General features: G+C 42.6%; 3 protein-coding genes and 4 non-coding genes across 10 annotated transcripts; all 7 read right to left on the bottom strand.

The window, feature by feature from the left end:
- Positions 1-2459: 2459 nt before the first annotated feature.
- pabpn1 (poly(A) binding protein, nuclear 1) lies at positions 2460-9779 on the bottom strand. 3 transcript variants are annotated; one of them, XM_086102077.1, is made up of 7 exons: positions 9316-9779; positions 7483-7591; positions 7038-7105; positions 6711-6817; positions 6521-6608; positions 6228-6379; positions 2460-3140 (listed from the first exon to the last, which is right to left on the bottom strand). In XM_086102077.1, the coding sequence occupies exons 1-7, from the start codon at positions 9448-9450 to the stop codon at positions 2951-2953; spliced, it is 849 nt and encodes a 282-aa protein (XP_085958203.1). In that variant the 5' UTR covers positions 9451-9779; the 3' UTR covers positions 2460-2950. The 3 variants fall into 3 exon arrangements, with proteins under 3 accessions (XP_085958203.1, XP_085958205.1, XP_085958204.1); XM_086102079.1 differs by lacking the exon at positions 9316-9779 and adding an exon at positions 8883-9069; XM_086102078.1 differs by lacking the exon at positions 2460-3140 and adding an exon at positions 4033-4213.
- Positions 9780-10138: 359 nt separating this feature from the next.
- Positions 10139-13078, bottom strand: c21h8orf89 (chromosome 21 C8orf89 homolog). Its single transcript, XM_086102102.1, has 5 exons — positions 12710-13078; positions 12215-12332; positions 11638-11745; positions 11473-11528; positions 10139-10693 (listed from the first exon to the last, which is right to left on the bottom strand). The coding sequence occupies exons 1-5, from the start codon at positions 12915-12917 to the stop codon at positions 10551-10553; spliced, it is 633 nt and encodes a 210-aa protein (XP_085958228.1). The 5' UTR covers positions 12918-13078; the 3' UTR covers positions 10139-10550.
- A 308-nt stretch (positions 13079-13386) lies between these two features.
- rpl7 (ribosomal protein L7) lies at positions 13387-16683 on the bottom strand. 2 transcript variants are annotated; one of them, XM_086102101.1, is made up of 7 exons: positions 16613-16683; positions 16041-16140; positions 15781-15947; positions 15280-15417; positions 14473-14582; positions 13642-13857; positions 13387-13434 (listed from the first exon to the last, which is right to left on the bottom strand). In XM_086102101.1, the coding sequence occupies exons 1-6, from the start codon at positions 16624-16626 to the stop codon at positions 13649-13651; spliced, it is 738 nt and encodes a 245-aa protein (XP_085958227.1). In that variant the 5' UTR covers positions 16627-16683; the 3' UTR covers positions 13387-13434; positions 13642-13648. The 2 variants fall into 2 exon arrangements, with proteins under 2 accessions (XP_085958227.1, XP_085958226.1); XM_086102100.1 differs by having other exon boundaries at positions 13387-13543; positions 16613-16675.
- On the bottom strand, positions 13510-13600 carry LOC147186791 (small nucleolar SNORD12/SNORD106). Its single transcript, XR_015099083.1, has one exon. It is a non-coding gene; the product is annotated as a small nucleolar SNORD12/SNORD106 (small nucleolar RNA).
- Positions 13941-14031, bottom strand: LOC147186790 (small nucleolar SNORD12/SNORD106). Its single transcript, XR_015099081.1, has one exon. It is a non-coding gene; the product is annotated as a small nucleolar SNORD12/SNORD106 (small nucleolar RNA).
- On the bottom strand, positions 14728-14817 carry LOC147186789 (small nucleolar SNORD12/SNORD106). The gene has a single exon (XR_015099080.1). It is a non-coding gene; the product is annotated as a small nucleolar SNORD12/SNORD106 (small nucleolar RNA).
- LOC147186788 (small nucleolar SNORD12/SNORD106) lies at positions 15486-15576 on the bottom strand. The gene has a single exon (XR_015099084.1). It is a non-coding gene; the product is annotated as a small nucleolar SNORD12/SNORD106 (small nucleolar RNA).
- Positions 16684-17751: the final 1068 nt, after the last annotated feature.

Below are 17751 nucleotides of genomic sequence, written 5' to 3'. Positions count from 1 at the left end.
TTTCGGGGTGAAAACGCCTTACTATACTGTCTTTTTTTTCGGGCTAAAACGCCTTACTATTGTATGTCGTTCTTTTTGGGCTAAAATAGCCTTACTATACATGGTAGTTTTTTCAGGCTAAAAACGCCTTACTATACATGGTCGTTTTTTTCCGGGCTAAAAACGCCTTACTATACTGTCGTTTTTTTCGGGCTAAAAACACCTTTCTATACATGGTCGTTTTTTTCGGGCTAAAAACGCCTTACTATACTATGTCGTTTTTTTCGGGCTAAAAACGCCTTACTATACATGGTCGATTTTTCAGGCTAAAAACGCCTTACTATACTATGTCGGGTTTTTTTTCGGGCTAAAAACGCCTTACTATATACTATGTCGTTTTTTTTTTGGGGTGAAAACGCCTTACTATATACTATGTCGTTTTTTTGGGGCTAAAATAGCCTTACTATACTATGTCGTTTTTTTCGGGCTAAAAACACCGTACTATATATACATGGTCGTTTTTTCAGGCTAAAAACGCCTTACTATACATGGTCGTTTTGTCCGGGCTAAAAACGCCTTACTATACTGTCTTTTTTTTCGGGCTAAAAACGCCTTACTATACTATGTCGTTTTTTTCGGGGTAAAAACGCCTTACTATACTATGTCGTTTATTCAGGGCTAAAAACGCCTTACTATACTATGTAGTTTTTTTCGGGCTAAAATAGCCTTACTATACATGGTCGTTTTTTCAGGCTAAAAACGCCTTACTATACTATGTCGTTTTTTTCGGGCAAAAAAAGCCTTACTATATATACTATGTTGTTTTTTTCGGGCTAAAAACGCCTTACTTTACTATGTCGTTTTTTTCGGGCAAAAAACGCCTTACTATACTATGTCGTTTTGTTCGGGCAAAAAACGCCTTACTATATATACTATGTTGTTTTTTTCGGGGTAAAAACGCATTACTATACTATGTCATTTTTTTCGGGCAAAAAACGCCTTACTATACTATGTCGTTTATTTCGGGCAAAAAACGCCTTACTATACTATGTCGTTTTTTTCGGGCAAAAAACGCCCTACTATACTATGTCGTTTTTTTCGGGCAAAAAACGCCTTACTATACTATGTCGTTTTTTTCGGGCAAAAAACGCCTTATTATATACTATGTCGTTTTTTTGGGAGTAAAAACGCCCTACTATACTATGTCGTTTTTTTCGGGCAAAAAACGCCTTACTATACTATGTCGTTTTTTACGGGCTAAAAACGGTTTACTATAATATGTCGTTTTTTTCGGGCTAAAATTGCCTTACTATACTATGTCGTTTTTTTCGGGCAAAAAACGCCTTACTATACTATGTTGTTTTTTTCGGGCAAAAAAATGCCTTACTATACTATGTCGTTTTTTACGGGCTAAAAACGGTTTACTATACTATGTCGTTTTTTTCGGGCTAAAATTGCCTTACTATACTATGTCGTTTTTTTCGGGCAAAAAACGCCTTACTATACTATGTCGTTTTTTTCGGGCTAAAAACGCCTTACTATACTATGTCGTTTTTTTCGGGGTAAAAACGCCTTACTATACTGTCGTTTTTTTCGGGCAAAAAACGCCTTACTATACTATGTCGTTTTGTTCGGGCAAAAAACGCCTTACTATATATACTATGTTGTTTTTTTCGGGCAAAAAACGCCTTACTATACATGGTTGTTTTTTTCGGGCTAAAACGCCTTACTATTCTGTCGGTTTTTTTCGGGGTGAAAACGCCTTACTATACTATGTCGTTCTTTTTGGGCTAAAATAGCCTTACTATACATGGTAGTTTTTTCAGGCTAAAAACACCTTTCTATACATGGTCGTTTTTTCCGGGCTAAAAACGCCTTACTATACTATGTCGTTTTTTTTCGGCTAAAACCGCCTTACTATATACATGGTCGTTTTTTTTGGCTAAAAACGCCTTACTCTACATAGTCGTTTTTTCGGCTAAAAACGTCTTACTGCACATGGTTGTTTTTTCGGTTTAAAACGCCTTACTATACACGGTCGTTTTTTTCGGCTAAAAACGCCTTCAAACCCAAGAAGGCCCTTACATCAATGGTTGTTAAAAAAAAGCTTGACATGACCGTTTTTTTCGGCTAAAAACGCCTTAGTATACATGGTCTTTTTTTCTGTTAAAAACGCCTTACTATATATGGTCGTTTTTTTTCGGCTCAAAACACCTTCCTGAACATGGTTTTTTTTTGGCTGTAAAAAATGCCTTTCTATCCATGGTCGTTTTTTTGGACTAAAAACGCCTTACTATATATATATGTAAGACAGTCGTTGCAATGTTGTAAATATAGGAAGTAAGGCAATATCGCTCACCGGTAAAATTCAATAACGCGGTGCACAAAATTAATAAAATCCCATTTGGTATTTTTGCTGCTTCATTGACTGAAATGGCTGATCATGTGTGGCACTGTTTGAACAAATCACATCAGAAACATACTTTTTACAGGTCTTTATTTTTGTTTGTAATTACAGAACCATGAATTAAGAAAAAAAAATGTTAAAAAAATTTTTTTGTTGTTGAACCCCGCGTCCCTCTTTTTCACCCAAGAGAAATGTCAACACACAACTCGGACCGCTCCCTGCTTAACCTGCGTAAAATATCTGCCCACTCCGTTAACTTAATCAATGCCACAAACTGGTCAGCCTCCCTTCTGACAAGCCGTGACTGCACTGCGCAATGTCAGAATGGAATGGGGCCCAACTGTACCCCCCCCCCCCAAACACACACACACACACGCACACAAAACATCTTGCCTTTCTTACTCCCGAAAAACTGCCTTTCAACTGTTGGCGATGTATAAAAATCACATGTTGGGCCAGCGACTTGTTAAGTGGCGTCTGTACTGCAGTGTGCTGTCGTGCGAATTAAATGTGTGTGTTGTGGCGAGGTGTGTGTTGTGGGGGGGGGGGGGGCCCAAAGCATCATCAGCGTTTGCTGTTGTAGTAAATGCCCCCTGTGGCCGGCCTGTGGTCGCCCTGCCCCCCTCCCCCCCACACGGAGAGAATGGGGTGAGTGTGCATAGCGGGAGCAGAGAGAGAGAGAGACGCTGCGGAGACAGTGGGGGGCGGCGGCGCCACCTGGGGAGGGGTCGTCAACCTCCACTGGTCCTGAAACCTGAAACGACAAGAAGTGGTCTAATATACAGAGAGAGGAGGGGTGAGAGGAAGGAAGGAGACACACGGCCTGGGGGTTGCACCAAATAAAAACATTGTCTGCCAAAAAAATAATAAAGCGCAGGTTGTCGAGCAGGAGACCGCTATGAACGTATGGTGGGTAGATGGCCACACAGGGAAGAGCCCCACTTTCCAGAATAATAAAAGAAATACACATTTCTAATTTTCCACCGCAAGAGGGTCAGTCGCCTTCAAAAAAGTAGTGTGGTGAAGAACACAAAAAACTACAAATAAATCATGGGGCGTTGATCTGGGGAGGCTATAAGGTGAAAAGAGTCAGAAGAGATGGAAAGGGGGAGCAGGAGAGGGTGGTACAGCAAAAAGACTTAAAACACATCAAGAGCCTGGCTAATCAACATTTCACATTAGAACAACACAATAAAAAAACTGTCATATAAGCAACCCCCCCCCCTTTTTTTTGTTGCTTTTTTTTTTTCCAGTGGTGGTAGGTGAATGGGGTGAATGGGTGGGCTGTGGATGGTGTAGAAGCAGGATGTCACAGCCAGACCAAAGGAGACATGCCTGCAGCCTGAGATGTCATCACATCAACATTCCCGCACCCAAAGCAACAAGAAAAAAAACAAACTGAAGAAAGAAAAAACTTGCCATCATACTTCTTGCACCCAAAGGCCAGCGTATACCTTACCAGGGGGGTCGCACCAACCTCTGCACACGCACGCTCACATACAAATGCACACTGCAGACAGTCAGTCTCTCTGTCCAGGTTTTTTTTCTCCTTTTTTTCCTTTTTGTTTCTCTCTTCTGGAACTCTTCTTTTTTTTGGGTTGGGGAAGGAAAGGGGGAGGGGGAGGGCAATTTTAAAGTGTATGTAATGTGTACGAGTGTGAGTGTGTGTAAATGTGTGAGTGAGAGTGCGTGTGCGTGTGTGTGCGTGTGTGTGTGTGTGTGCGTGTGCGTGTGTTTTGGAACAGAAGGAAAAGGGGTTGATAGTAAAAGGAGGGGAGGGGTTGGAGTGTTTAGTAAGGGCAATACCACGATGTTCGCCCTCGGCCCCTGGAAGAGAGAGAGAAAAAGAGGGTGAGTTTCTTTCTGGTTGGCTTGAGAAGATGGACACCAATTTTCTGGTGCGGTATTCAATTTGGTGTGCGCGCTTGTGGGCAGAGGTGCGTTACAAAATGTGTGCCGAAAACAACTGGTGACTAAAACTTAACAGACTTAACATCTTAACACTGTTGCACATTTGCTTTTATGCCAGTGTAGCAATACAACATGTGAGTGCGGAGGAATGGGCTAAGAGTAGCTTCGGTCAGCTTTGCCAAAGAAGGACGAGTGTTTAATTTCAAGACCAACGTGAGCGGGTGTGTGGCTGGGTTAAACGGGGGTAGCAAAGGTACACTCTCCCTCTTTCTCTCTCTCTAGCTTCTTTGGACACATTGCACAACAGCCCCTGAAGAATGACCCCCACCTATGGTGCCACTCTGGGCTGCAAAATTAACATTTTGTGGGGGGGTGATGGGGGCGTTGACAATGCGAGGTACGCCCCAGCTGTTCTTGGAGAGGAGCATCAAGATTTCCCTCATGAACCAGCTGTGCAAAAGGGGGCTCCCATTTGTGCGAGAGCCACCATTGGGGTCACTGGGGGTGGGGGTAAACTCAAACGAAAACACAACGCACGCACACACCACAGCATTATCACTTGCCAAACCCACACTAAAGCCAAGCACACTATTCCAAAAGCCCAAACAGGGGTCACCCCTTCAACACACGCGCAGACAGACAACAGTGGACGGATGCTGAGATCAGGCTGCAGTAATGAACCTTTGTCTCTGGGAGTGCACACTAACTTAAAGGTTGGGTGCCATTAAAAAAATAAAAATAAAAATCAAAAATACTCAATAAAAACCAAACCCCTTTCGACTTGCAAAGATGACATGTTATGCATGCAATCGCATTCGACACACGCCAACTCATGTTGCGCTTTCGCTTTGCCTCAGTGTGAACAATCAACTGCAGAGTACGGCGGTATCTTCCAAGACCTTTTCATGACAATACGATAAATTGCCGGGGCCACCACCCGAAAAGGCTTTTAATGTAGGAGGACCCTGCCATGCACACCCAAACGATACCAACAATAGATAGCAGCACAATCAGAGTATGATGACTGATTGAGGGGTAGCCTTTAGAGACGAGCCGTACCTTACTCTGAATATGTCAATTTGGATGTCACCAAGACGGGACGGACCTCAACCGCTGAGCTGACAAAGAACTCCGAACGAGAGTATCTCCTAAAGTCCTAAAACGGAAGGCGCCATCAAGAAAGCCCGTGTTGGAACAAGTGGCACCTTTGCTATTGTCCGTCGTTTTGATCCCAATAGGGAAAGTCTTGCGTTTCAATCCAAATTCGACAAGTAAAACGCATGCTCGTCATCCGCAACAGGGAAACACAACCGACGAACTGGAGTAATGAGCAGTTGGTTTCTACTGGGCTGGAAGGAGAGGACGGGAACATGCGGGTCACACGCTATTCTGAAACATTTGCTTTTCAGGAGCACATCACAAGAATACAGATTTTGGATCCATGGACAGTCAATGGAGCTGAGAGGAACCCAGTGTGTACAATGCCCTTTTTCGTGAAATGGCCATGCCATGCAATGAAGCCCACAGATGAGACGTGACATTTCCCAAGTGTGCAAATGAGTGAATGTTGCCCGGCTGGCAAAAATGGGACATTTCTAAGTGCCCCCCAAACTCTTGAACAGTAGTGTACATATATTATGTTGCTTGTTCTCATCTTTCTGAGATGAGAGGGACACACTGTCGTCTAAAACAAAGACCATCTATTTCTTCAGGTTCCTTTCAAGCTAGAGCTATCCCTCTTGTCGAGTTGATTTAACAAACAGAAGAATCGTGATGCATGCTGACAAGTAAACTCCATTTGGTATGTGAGAAGATGCAAGTAATGGCTGCGCGGTGAGGGGATAGCAGTCTTCCCAACCATTCTCTGAGTGCAACAAGTGAAGATGATGTTCATGCGGGTACAGTGTCCTCCCCCAAAGTGTTCACTGACCTGAAGGCCCGTCCTCTGCCTCTGGGCGGTGTGTAGCCACTGTAGTAGCGAGCGCGTGAAGAAAAGTTTCCTCCCCGTGATCGGAATCGAGCCCGGGAAAATCCGCGATCTGTGGTGCTGATGCCGGGTCTGTTTGTTCTCTTTGCGCCCACCTGAAAAAAAAAAAAAAAGGGAAAAGGGTGACGTTTCAACATTTGACACCAACTTTTAGTGGTCCAGTCGACAATTGTCAAAGCATCCTGCCGCGATCATACAATGCTATGCAAAACAATATCTCCCATTGCAACTGTTACCTTTATCTGTCTTCCTCTAAACAGAGACTCATCCAAAGCCATCGCTGTCCTCACAGACTCTTTGTCTGCAAACTCGATATATGCAAACCTATGGAACAAAAGCATCATCAAGCGATGGCAAATATTTGACCCGACAGAACACATAGCAGAGATCAATGTGAATGCGAGAACCTCAACTTCGATACTTTACCCTTTGGGATGCCCCGTATATTTGTCACACAAGATGGTGACTCTATTTACTGAACCGCATCCATGGAAGTGGGCCTCCAGCTCCTCGGCAGTCGCACCATAATCCACCTAAAGTAAAAAGCAAAGCGCTCAATATTTCATGACCTGCATAATTGAATAGAACGACAATTAGGTATTTTATTTGTTGTAAACAAGCCGTCTAGGACTGAAGCTATTCTGCGAGGACATCAACAAAAGTGGGAGCCGTGTCTTTTCTGACAAAATCCGAGCCACAACAAAACCTGCATTTTTGTCCGTGTGCATGACAATTAAGAAAAAAGCTACTCACGTTTCCGACGTATATCGATCGGCCATCTGCTTCCATTTTTTCCTCAAACGACATTATGACTGGGCCGACTACAAAAGGCGGGACAAAAAAACAGTGATCAAAAATATCAACAGCTTGCTGAAGTAAGTACTGTATTACTATTTTATTTTAAATAAAAAATGCATTGGAAATTGTCAAATCTTGTTGAACATGCTTTATAAAACCCGAGACAACACTTTAATCTCAGTGAATGCCAGTCAAATCCTCACCGATGAGTTTTATCTGCGCTTCAAAGCCATCTCCTTTAATCTTCATTACAAATTAGGTGCATGTAAAGTCCGGTGCACCATTAAAGACAAAGAGATATTGTATCTAACACTACTAATTGGATACAATGCTTAATTTTTGTGTTCAATGCATATTTTCAAACATCTAAAAAGCCCTTCCTAAAAAATATAGAATTTACCTGGCGGGGGGCTTAGATTCATTTGTTTCTCCACCTCGTTCTGCAACTCCTTCAGTTTCTCTGCCTCTTCCTCCATCTCTCTCACACGGGCTTTGATAGCCTCCAGCTCCTGCAGAAGATACACAAATGTCGGTGAAGCCTTTGAGCGTACATCGAAGTAAGAATTACAAGCTGTCGCCATAATGCAGAAAAATTGTGGTAACGGCTGCCTGCTAAAACTTTAAAGGGCGGGGAATCATTTGATCGGACCCGCCGTGCATTTCTCAAAATAAAACCCCCGAGTAACATTAAAGCTGCAAAATATAATAAAAAGTCTTTGGCCGTATGGTACATATTCCGATTTTCCTCAGTTCTACAGCTAGTTAAAGTCACGTGATGTGCTTTTGCAATGTTTTAATGCTGAGAAATCACAAATACTGACAATTAAGACTCGAGAATTTTCTGAGATCAGATGCGGGTTTAAATAAACAAAAACTCTCACCGCCAATATTTTGAACCCGTTTACTGCTTATTTATACACCAGCATGATCTCTGTCACGCGCGCACATACACACACACACGAATATGGGAATGTGTGTTTGCAAGTCCTCACGCCTGCTATTGTACAATTAAAAAATAAATAAATAGGGCTTGGAACACACAGACGGCAGTGTCCCCGTGTGAGCGTGCAGCCTCCTAGAGAGTGGTGCATTGCAGTGGGAGTCATTCCAATTCCATTCAGGGCAATGCTGTCACAAACACATCCAGCACATTAACCAAATGCAATGACCGACGATAAATAGCCGTTGTAAACGCATGTGTACACAATGACTTGTGGCACATGCTTGCTTGCCAGCGTCAGGTCTCATTGGAAATGAGACAAATGGCACACGAAGGCACGACCCTGCAATAAAATAACGATTGCATTGAGTTTTACTGGCAGACACGCCTTAAAAGATCAACGTGTCGCGTGGACTGGGCATCCTCCCTCGGTTTTAAATGAAAACTGTCTCTTTCCACCTCACGCAAAACACGTCCAGTCGTTAAACGACGCTCGCCACGCAGTACATTGCGAACTCAAAAGACAATCACGGCTGCCATCTCCACCCCGATTTCGTGTTGTCGGCGAGCTTTGCATGGCCAGACACACACATTTCGCGTCATACGCTTCGGCCCAACAAACTCGGGCGCGTTTTATCGTTTCGCGGGCGACCGAGTTCGGTTCTGGGTCTAGCCCGATGACTGTATTGTGTTAGGGTGACCAAGGTAAGCTAGCATGTTAGCCGGTTGTCGCTAGGTCATTTCCACGTCTCGACGTTGGTGCTTGAAATGCCGCAGCGAGGAAGCCGTGAAGTGTAAAGGCGACACACACACACACACACACACACACACACACACACACACAAATAACGTGCCATTACCGTCAACGAGGGCGGCTTCGCAATCAAGGAGACTGACGCGACGGTGCACAGTGGTTGCGGCGTGTCCTACCCTCGCCCCCGACTAGCTCAAACATCCCAGTGTTGAGTCTTTGCGGCGATTTGTATTCAGAGGCTCTGTCTCGCCGCCTGGCGCAGAAACTAGCGCCCCTCTTGCGCCAAGATGGCTGCCGATATCGCGCATGTCACCACCCAATTCTACTGCACTGTGCGAACCATAATGGCGGTTCAGACCGAGCTGGCGGTAATAGCCACGCACACGACATGTGACATAAATCTTTGTGAGGAATTGATAGCATTCAAGAGCCACGCTAAACGTGATCAAAGAGCGCTTCGCAATGGTTTGGATAGCGCAATTGACGAGCATGGCTATTCACGTCGGCATGCACCGAATGAAACAATGCCCTTCACTTACCGGGTCTTCTATTGCCGCCTCTCCCTCTTCTAATCCCGGCTCCTCGTCACCAACTCCTGGGTCTTCCAATTCGGGGTGTCCAGGGTCAGAATCTAGTAGCGATTCCTCCGCCAGCCCATTTCCGAACTCCGCCATCGCTTCGACCAAGTGTAAATGCGCCTCGTGGCCAAACCAAAGGAGCAGGCCCCAACTCACGCACGAGGGGGGAGGGGGAGTGAGTGGGGCGGTCAAGAGAGAGGGGGGAGAGGCAGAATACGCCGAGTAAAGTTAAAAGGTTCAATAAAATCCAAGCTACGGTTCGGCCCTCGTTCGAATAGCGTAAAATCGTAAAACGTATAACATTGGTATTTGAACCTCAACCTCCAGATAATCGCCCGAATTCCCGTCAGAGCCGAGTTCAATGAATTAACTGTTTAAAAAAACACGGGCGAAGACTTGTGATCGGCAGCGGGCTCTTTTCAGAAATGGAGGCCAGAGGCGGAGCAAAGTGTCACTACGGACGTATGAGAAAACCGTATTTACTATTGGACGAATGGGGTCAGCCTTTTTATTCCACATCGCATTTCTATTGGTTGATAAAGTAGCTTTTCCGGGTGTCAAAACGAATGGATGATTTTGATTGGATTAAAGATATAACATTCAAAAACACTACTCACGATCGCGCATGATTGCCAGAGATATATATTTTAAATGTTCTCTGAGTACTTTTTACGATATATTCTTTTGAATGTATTAAAAAAATCAAACACCTAACCTTTGTGGGCCTTTCATTATTTGGACCTTCCACATTAATAATTTTAACACTAAAAAAAGTTGTGACTGGTAAGATAAGAAAACCTTTATTTGTCTCACAATGGAGAAATTCCCAATTTACAGCAGCAACATTATGAAAGGGAGAAAGTAGAAGACATGAGTATAGATGAGACAAACACACATTGCAATTATAAAAATGCAAGTTTGTTCCATCATCAATTTTGTAAAATCACTCTTCAATACTCTCTCTATAGAATACTTTATATATTGATTTTGACATGGTGAAAGGTTAATTAATGACAGAGTAAAACAGCTAACCATGCCAGGCAGAAAATTAGCACCAATGAAGACAAAAGAGCAGAAAAAAGGAGCCACTTAAACGAACAGGTTGCCCTCAAGGTTTGATGTCCTTTGCCCGTCCTCGGCATCGATTCAAAGTCTGTTTCCCCTCTGGACCACTTTGACTGGGGTAGCAGTGATTGTCAAGATGACAAGGCTTTTCTGGACATCCTGGTTCTCTTGAGCTTTTCCTGCCTCACCCTCTCACCCTCCAAGCAGGACAACTCAGATATCCGATGGAGAAAGGAGCAGGAGGCTCCCATCACGGGGTCTGCGTATGACTGACCTACATGAGGATGACCAATAAGAGAACGTAGAGAGGAGATGCTGTTAAAAGGGCATCCATTTTGTCAATTTAAAATGAAGATAAATGTATATACAAGCACACTATATGGGCAAAAGTATAGAGACACACCTCTTAATTGTACTAATCAGGGGTTGGGATAAACTCAAGGTACGAGCAATGGGCCAGGTTGAGAATTTATATTAAAAAAAAAAGTTGTGTATACACTTATGTTTTAGGGCAGCAGTTGCTCATCTCTAATTACTTTGTAGGCTTTGAAACCAGAGTGCCACCAGAGTGACCGCTAGTGGACAAATGAAAGTGGCCCTTGAGCAAAACACCGACTCCATTCCAAAGCTCAAGAAGTGCACGCTCCTTTTCACTCTTATCTACTATGTAGTGTGCACCAGAAATATATACAACAATGTGAGTTTAATTTCCCCATGAGGAATTAAAAAAAGACTCCAGTATTAAAAATGACAAAATCTATAAATAACTTTTAAACTTCATGTTATTAATTAAAATGCAGTATGCACAAGTCTTCAATTATAATGATTAATTAAAATACAAAGTGTTGTACATGTATTTCATTAGAAAAAAAATACAGTACTACTGTATTCATATTTAACAGCCAGGTTAATTTTAAAAAACTCAAACTTATACATGTTCTTTTGGGTGGACAAACCTCTCGCGAAAGGGGACCGTCACCATATTAGGTTAATGTTTCCCTGTTCAGTAGGTGTTAGACTCCTTTTGAGTGCATATCTGATATGCTTACTCACTCGTCACATTGTCTTGAACTGTGGGGAGGTCATAGGCTGGATAATTCACTTTGGCCCTGCAGAAATGTAGAGCGGAGAGGCATGAGAACTATACTATAACTAGAACGATGTTTAGAGCTATTAATGACCGATTTATTTCAGAATGCCACCCCCATCCTCAGATACCTGCTGTACTTGCAGTTCTGCACTGGAAAAGTGCTCAAGTCTTGAAGGACTAACGTAGATGGGAAACAGGCAGCATGATTCACTTTGGGTTTGTATCTCTCAGAGTAGCTGCAAGGAATAGAAAAACAAGGGATAATAGACCCGACATTTGTACTTGCGAGTTTTGCACATGTAACCTTTTACGTGTATCGTCACTGCCCTGAACTCCCGATTCGTAACCGTAACTAACCTCTCGGTCCAGTGACTTCAACCATAGTGGGGAGACACAGGCGAATTAAAGGGATGTCTTATTAATTGCTTATTCAACTGGAGCTTCTTTCCCTCCCATTTGAGCAGCAAACACTTTCCTATGGCACTCACGCTTCTGAGCACACCTGCTCCACACACTTCAGCCGTCTAGTCTTCCGGGATTCTTCCCGCGCCAATCTTACGTCGCATGTCACTCACGGTGCATTCAGCCACATACAGTATTTTTTAAAGCATCCCGCCTCTCAGTTGTCCCACAAAACATTAGTCAAATTAAAAATACGCACATTGTGATAAAGATCACCTGTCATGCACTCAACTGAGATGTTACCTCAACGTGAAGGGCCTCCAACCAGGGCCGCCTGAAAGCATCTTGGAGAAGCTAAAGAGCTGCATATTCGCTTGGTGGTGTAGGTTGCCTCCTAGTGGAGGGAGGACACTTGTCTTCTCTAACGCAACACCCAAAAAACAAAAATGTTCGGTCAAATCGGGTACTAAAAGTCAAATTGAATCATTACTGACGTCAGACCTCTATTGATTATAAAGGTAATGGCGCCATCTACGGGCATTTGACAAGTTACGCCCAGTCAACTTCTGGTCCGTAGTTTCAACACGAAAACAAGTTGATCATTAGCTACCCGTAGAAAATCGGACTCCCCCATCATCACAGATAGGAGTAGGGATGATAAAACTAAATCATAGGGACACGTGGGATTTTGGATGCCAAACAGAAAATTATAGAGCGTTACTGCACGACGTGTTTGCCAGCTATCGTTTCACACAAAGCTACGTTCGCGTATAAGTTACAACTTGGGCATCCAGTCACCGTTGCACGGTTGAATCGATGGTAAGGTCCGAACTGGTTGTCGAAAAGGCGGTCGTCTCGAAGCAGATCTCCTCACCAATCTGCCGAACGCTTTCGTCTGACAACCACCTGAGCCGGGGCCACGAAGGTCGCAATTTGCGCGTCCCTTAACCAGAAAAGTTTCCGTAGACAGCAGTGATACTTCAGGAAACGACGCCATGTTATCCATTCCGACTTAACCGTACACTATTGCCTTCGTCTTGGTGGAAAGTGACTCACTGTTGTCGGATTTACAGTAGCCGCTTGCACTTGGGCTAATTTACGACACGTTACCATGGCTCCCAAAGGCCCCAACCATGAAGCCTCCAGTCAACTAATTTTCCACATGTAAACAAGTCAAGTCAACTGTATTTATAGAGCACTTTCAAACAGCCATCGCTGCATACAAAGTGCTGTACATGGAGCAATTTAACATGGAACGTCAAGGGCTGACTGACTACTTCATTAGATACACATGCAGTCTTCAAACATCTAACAGCTCTCTATAAGACTGATGCCATTTTTACAGCAACTACTTAAAGTAACTGTACACAAGATTTCTTTTAGTCTCTGCTGAGAATCAATTACTACTTCAACTATTGTACGCCAAATGTGTAGCTGCCCATAATGCTAATTTGAACACAATGACAACAAGCCAGTCAACACCAAGATTTTTTTTTTATTGAACATTGAAGTCTTGTACAAACCTGAAAGGAAAAACAAATGTTGAGTTTGAGCAGCAATCATAAGGATGGACAGCATTTAAGTTGACTTCATGGGTAAATGTGATTTCAGACAAAATTGGCTTATCTTTAGCTGGTTTTCACCACAGTCGATAAGACGGGGAAAAAATAGTACATCCTTAATCACATCTGAGGAAGCAACTTGGTTTGCAAGCATCTTTTGCGACTTACTGCTGGACTAGTTCATCCTCCTGATCATTCTGTTGATCTGATCCTCCCTGTTGCCAGCATCACCTCCTTCCACAAAGTGGGTGGTCTTCTTGTTCATGCCACCACGAGGTGACGACAGCTTGAAGGGCCACAGGAAGTTGTTGGCAGACTTGAAGTTCTTGCCAACGGTGTAAATCTCATGGATAAGGTCCTCTACGCAGATGATGCCATATTTGCCTGCAGGTGAGCATTTAAGCATGATGTAAACGGCGAATGGCGTAAAAGCTATGGTTTTAACATTGGTAACATCTTGCACTCCAAATGTGGTTTCAGACACAACTGGCAAAGTTTAAATTTTCTTTCACCATTGTCGATAAGACGGGGAAAAAAATGTGCATCATTAACCACAATAAATTTATCCACATGCAGATTGAACTGCTGCAGTAGCTGCAACGAATCAATTCAAACTAAGGCAAGGTTCACACTGCAGGTCTTAATGCTCAATTAGTTTTTTGGGGGGTGAAATCCATTTTTTAAAATATATAATAAAAGTCAAATAATATATTTACTGAAATCAACTTTGCAAATTCACAGACAATCAATCTCCCTGCCAATTGCTCTCTCGCTGGCTTGCGGCGAAATCTATGCAACTTGGCTGTTCAGACTGCGGTCTAATACAGGACCCACATATGAAAGTGGCCCAGGTCGGAATTGGCGGAGGAGAGAAGGGGGTGTTTGAGATTGTCATTATTAAAATACATAAATCAGACAAAGGTCAGATATGGCCCAAAAATATGATGGGGTCTGCAATGTGAACCTAGTTTCAGTCACGTGGTGAAGTGTGTGCATTACCAAGGTTCTTCTTCACCAAAACGTTGTCTGTGAGGGCAATACGCTGTTTCCTGATCTTGCCATGGCCACGTTTGTAGATGAGCTCACGCACAGATTTCAGGTTGGGATATCTGGCATGTTTCAAGGAGTAACATTCGGTAAGAAAAAAAATATGTAAATAAAAAGTAATCATTGTAGGAACAGCAGTTTCACTTGGGGATAAAATTCCCTTTGCCATTATTTGAACTTATTCACAGAGAATGTTATTTAAATTGAAATGTGGTTTCAGACAAAACTGGCAATTTCAGTTTGTTTTCACCATGGTCGATAAGACGGGGAAAAAAGTTTTGCATCACGTACCACATTCCAATAGTGTTTTATTAGTAAGGATGCACCAATACGTTTGAGACACTTGCCCTACAAGTACTCATATTTGAGTACCGTACTTGATGCAGAGCACCAATACTTGATGCCATTGCATCTTGCAATGATGGAGAAAATTTGTTTTAGTCTGACCAAACATTGTTTAAAACTCAAAATATATTTTCTACTTAAGGTAACTAGTCATGACAAAAACCTTTGGCATGTCCGCCTCCATCAATGCCCAAGCAGATCAGAATTATTTGCCGTCTGCCAAGTGCTGTCCATGTTCACCTAGAAGTACTTTATTCTACACATGGCTGGTAAAGCGGTATCAGTGCCACAGAATCTGTGCATTTTTAGGATGAATATTGGCAGCAATACAGATATCAGCGCATCCCAAGGTTTTACACAGCACTAGTCGACAGGTTTCACAACAAGAATCACAATCAACAGCAATGAACTTACCCCCATGCAATGTAAGGTTCTGCAATCCTGAGCATGTTAATTGAAGCCTTGTTAAGCTTGACGAACACACCGTTGAAGATCTGACGGAGACGCATCAACTGCAGAACTTTGCGGACCTTTGGGCTGACGCCATTGATACTGTAAAGCATGGTACATTACCTTAGAAAATATACAGGTAAAGCAACACCTGCTTATTTTTGATTTTCTGTGTAGTTTCAGACCAAATCTGACTTAGTGTAATGGTTGTATCACCATAGTCGATAAGTCGGGGAAAGAGTAGTCATCATTAACCACACGGGACAAACATCAGGACATGGATTCCTGGTTGTTATATGAATTTCAAGACGCGAGTTGCGTTTTCAGGGTCAACATTTAAACAGGTTTAACATAGGCAGAAGAAATCCAACTTTCACAGCTCCAGCACAAACAACACTGACAGATAAGCTTCTCTTGATAGCAAACACCCAACAACTACAGTTCTGGTGATCAGCCTTCACTTACCCTCGGATCCTGATGACAAATGCCAATTTGGGCTCAGCTGGCACATAATAGTTTCCCACACTGCGGGCAGTTCGTGAAAAGCGGATCTCACGCCTGTACATCTGCCTGTACTCCTTGTGGTACTGCTCAGCCCTTTTGTAGATGACCTTTCTTTCTGCTTTACGGGCCTAAAACAAAAATAAGGTCCGTCTGTATTAGCAGCTCACATTTATAGCATTACACTTGCGCCAGCATCACTTGGTGTGATCATTGCCATTTACCTTTTTAACTGCCAGCAGCCGTTTTATGCGAAAGGCCTTGCTGGCGGCGTAGGCCTTTCGCCTTTTTAAAAGGCCCTCGGGGACCGAGGGCACCTTTTTTCTGTAATAAATTAGGATTTTTGAGTCAAACTAGGTATGGAAAAACAGTGCGCGCGTAATGAAGGTGTTTAAAGATTGGTCTCAATTTAGCGTCGGGAGGACGCGAACTTGCAAGCCAGCCATGCTAACCAGCTCCATTACTGGAAGGCATCAATAAGTACTACATGTTGACTATCATTAATATTCACCAAGTATACGTTCATCGAACTTTTTTCAACAGCTATCCAGTTAAAATGTTTCACGGCGAAACTTTTGCCACATATCTTTAACCACCTGGAAAGACAGCCAGCCATATTGTACTATTCACGGTGTGTAAACGTTGAGTAAACGGCAATGCAATGAATCTATGTTCTACAATACAAACAAGGCAACATGGTACATAAACTAAATGATACCCTCAAAGATTAAAATAATCTTTTATCGGCATTTTATCACAGGATTCATTAAGATTCGACTTCGCAGTAGACACTCACTCTGCGTCCGCCATTGCGTCCACCGAGAAAGAGAAATTTCGTGATGCGCATGCGCACCTTAAAGATTTCAGGACCCAAATGAAGCTGTTCTCTTAACTGCCCGATTAATTGTGAACGAATATGGTGTACAGTATTGTACTTTATCATGTAAATCTAAATGGACCTTCATGCATACTTTTGGGACAATTTTGTTTTAAAACTATGCTATAAATTTATGCCCCTCTCCCAGACAACTTATTCAATTCTATTTACATGCTGCCAGACCATGTAAACAGTAACGTTACCTCAAATGTTAATGTTTGGACAATACATTCATATTTAAGAATTCAGATTTTTAAAAAAATGCAGTTCATGATTATCGTGATGATATATTTCCCCCATTATAAACATATTTTTATGAAACTTATTTGTGTTGTATTAATAATATAAAACTGTGAATTCCGAAATGTTAATTCAGGAGCCATTGGCGTGGAGGAAAAATACACGCTTATGTTCATCAGCAGACCCTCGTTTACCTATTATCAATACGTAATGACACAGCTTGTTAGCTTTGTGAATTGATTCACGTTTTATCATGTATTTTTTATCGTATACTCTTTTGCACATGTATGTTCACGGAATGCATGTTAATATTTGATGTGTTATCAGAAACAACAACAGCAGCAATAATAATAATACTAATAACAATGAATACAATACAATAAAATAATCACAATAAATGTCACTCCGGCATTCTTTTTGCATGACAGCATGAGTGTGATCCTTTTCTCGTGTGGTGCGCCACACAAACTACAGTACTCACAGCACACCGGGTTAGCAAAATAAACGAAAAAGAGGCATTTGGCAGCTCTACATTTGTTTTTCGCAGGAGGGCGCTCTCGCTTCATTTTACAAGTAGATCCTCTATTGGAGTGCGTCTGGGGGACTCGTTTCCATTGATAATGCAAATTAGAATACATAACTGTGATTATGAGAACAAGTATTTTTAGTTAGTAAATCCATAGCTCTGCCAACATTTGGCCAAATTACATTTGGGTGGTTTATATTATTTTGTTCAAGCTACATGACTATACAGCTAAACGTATGCTCTTTAAACAGCAAAAATGCATTACGACAGTGGAATACGTGAACTTTAATCA

This window comes from Hippocampus guttulatus, chromosome 21, assembly GCF_054856545.1.
Source record: "Hippocampus guttulatus isolate MCC_2025c chromosome 21, RoL_Hgut_1.0, whole genome shotgun sequence".
In the NCBI taxonomy this organism is placed as follows: Eukaryota; Metazoa; Chordata; class Actinopteri; order Syngnathiformes; family Syngnathidae; genus Hippocampus; species Hippocampus guttulatus.
Note: the sequence above shows the minus strand (reverse complement) of the source record. Positions and strands in the feature narration are given on the sequence as shown.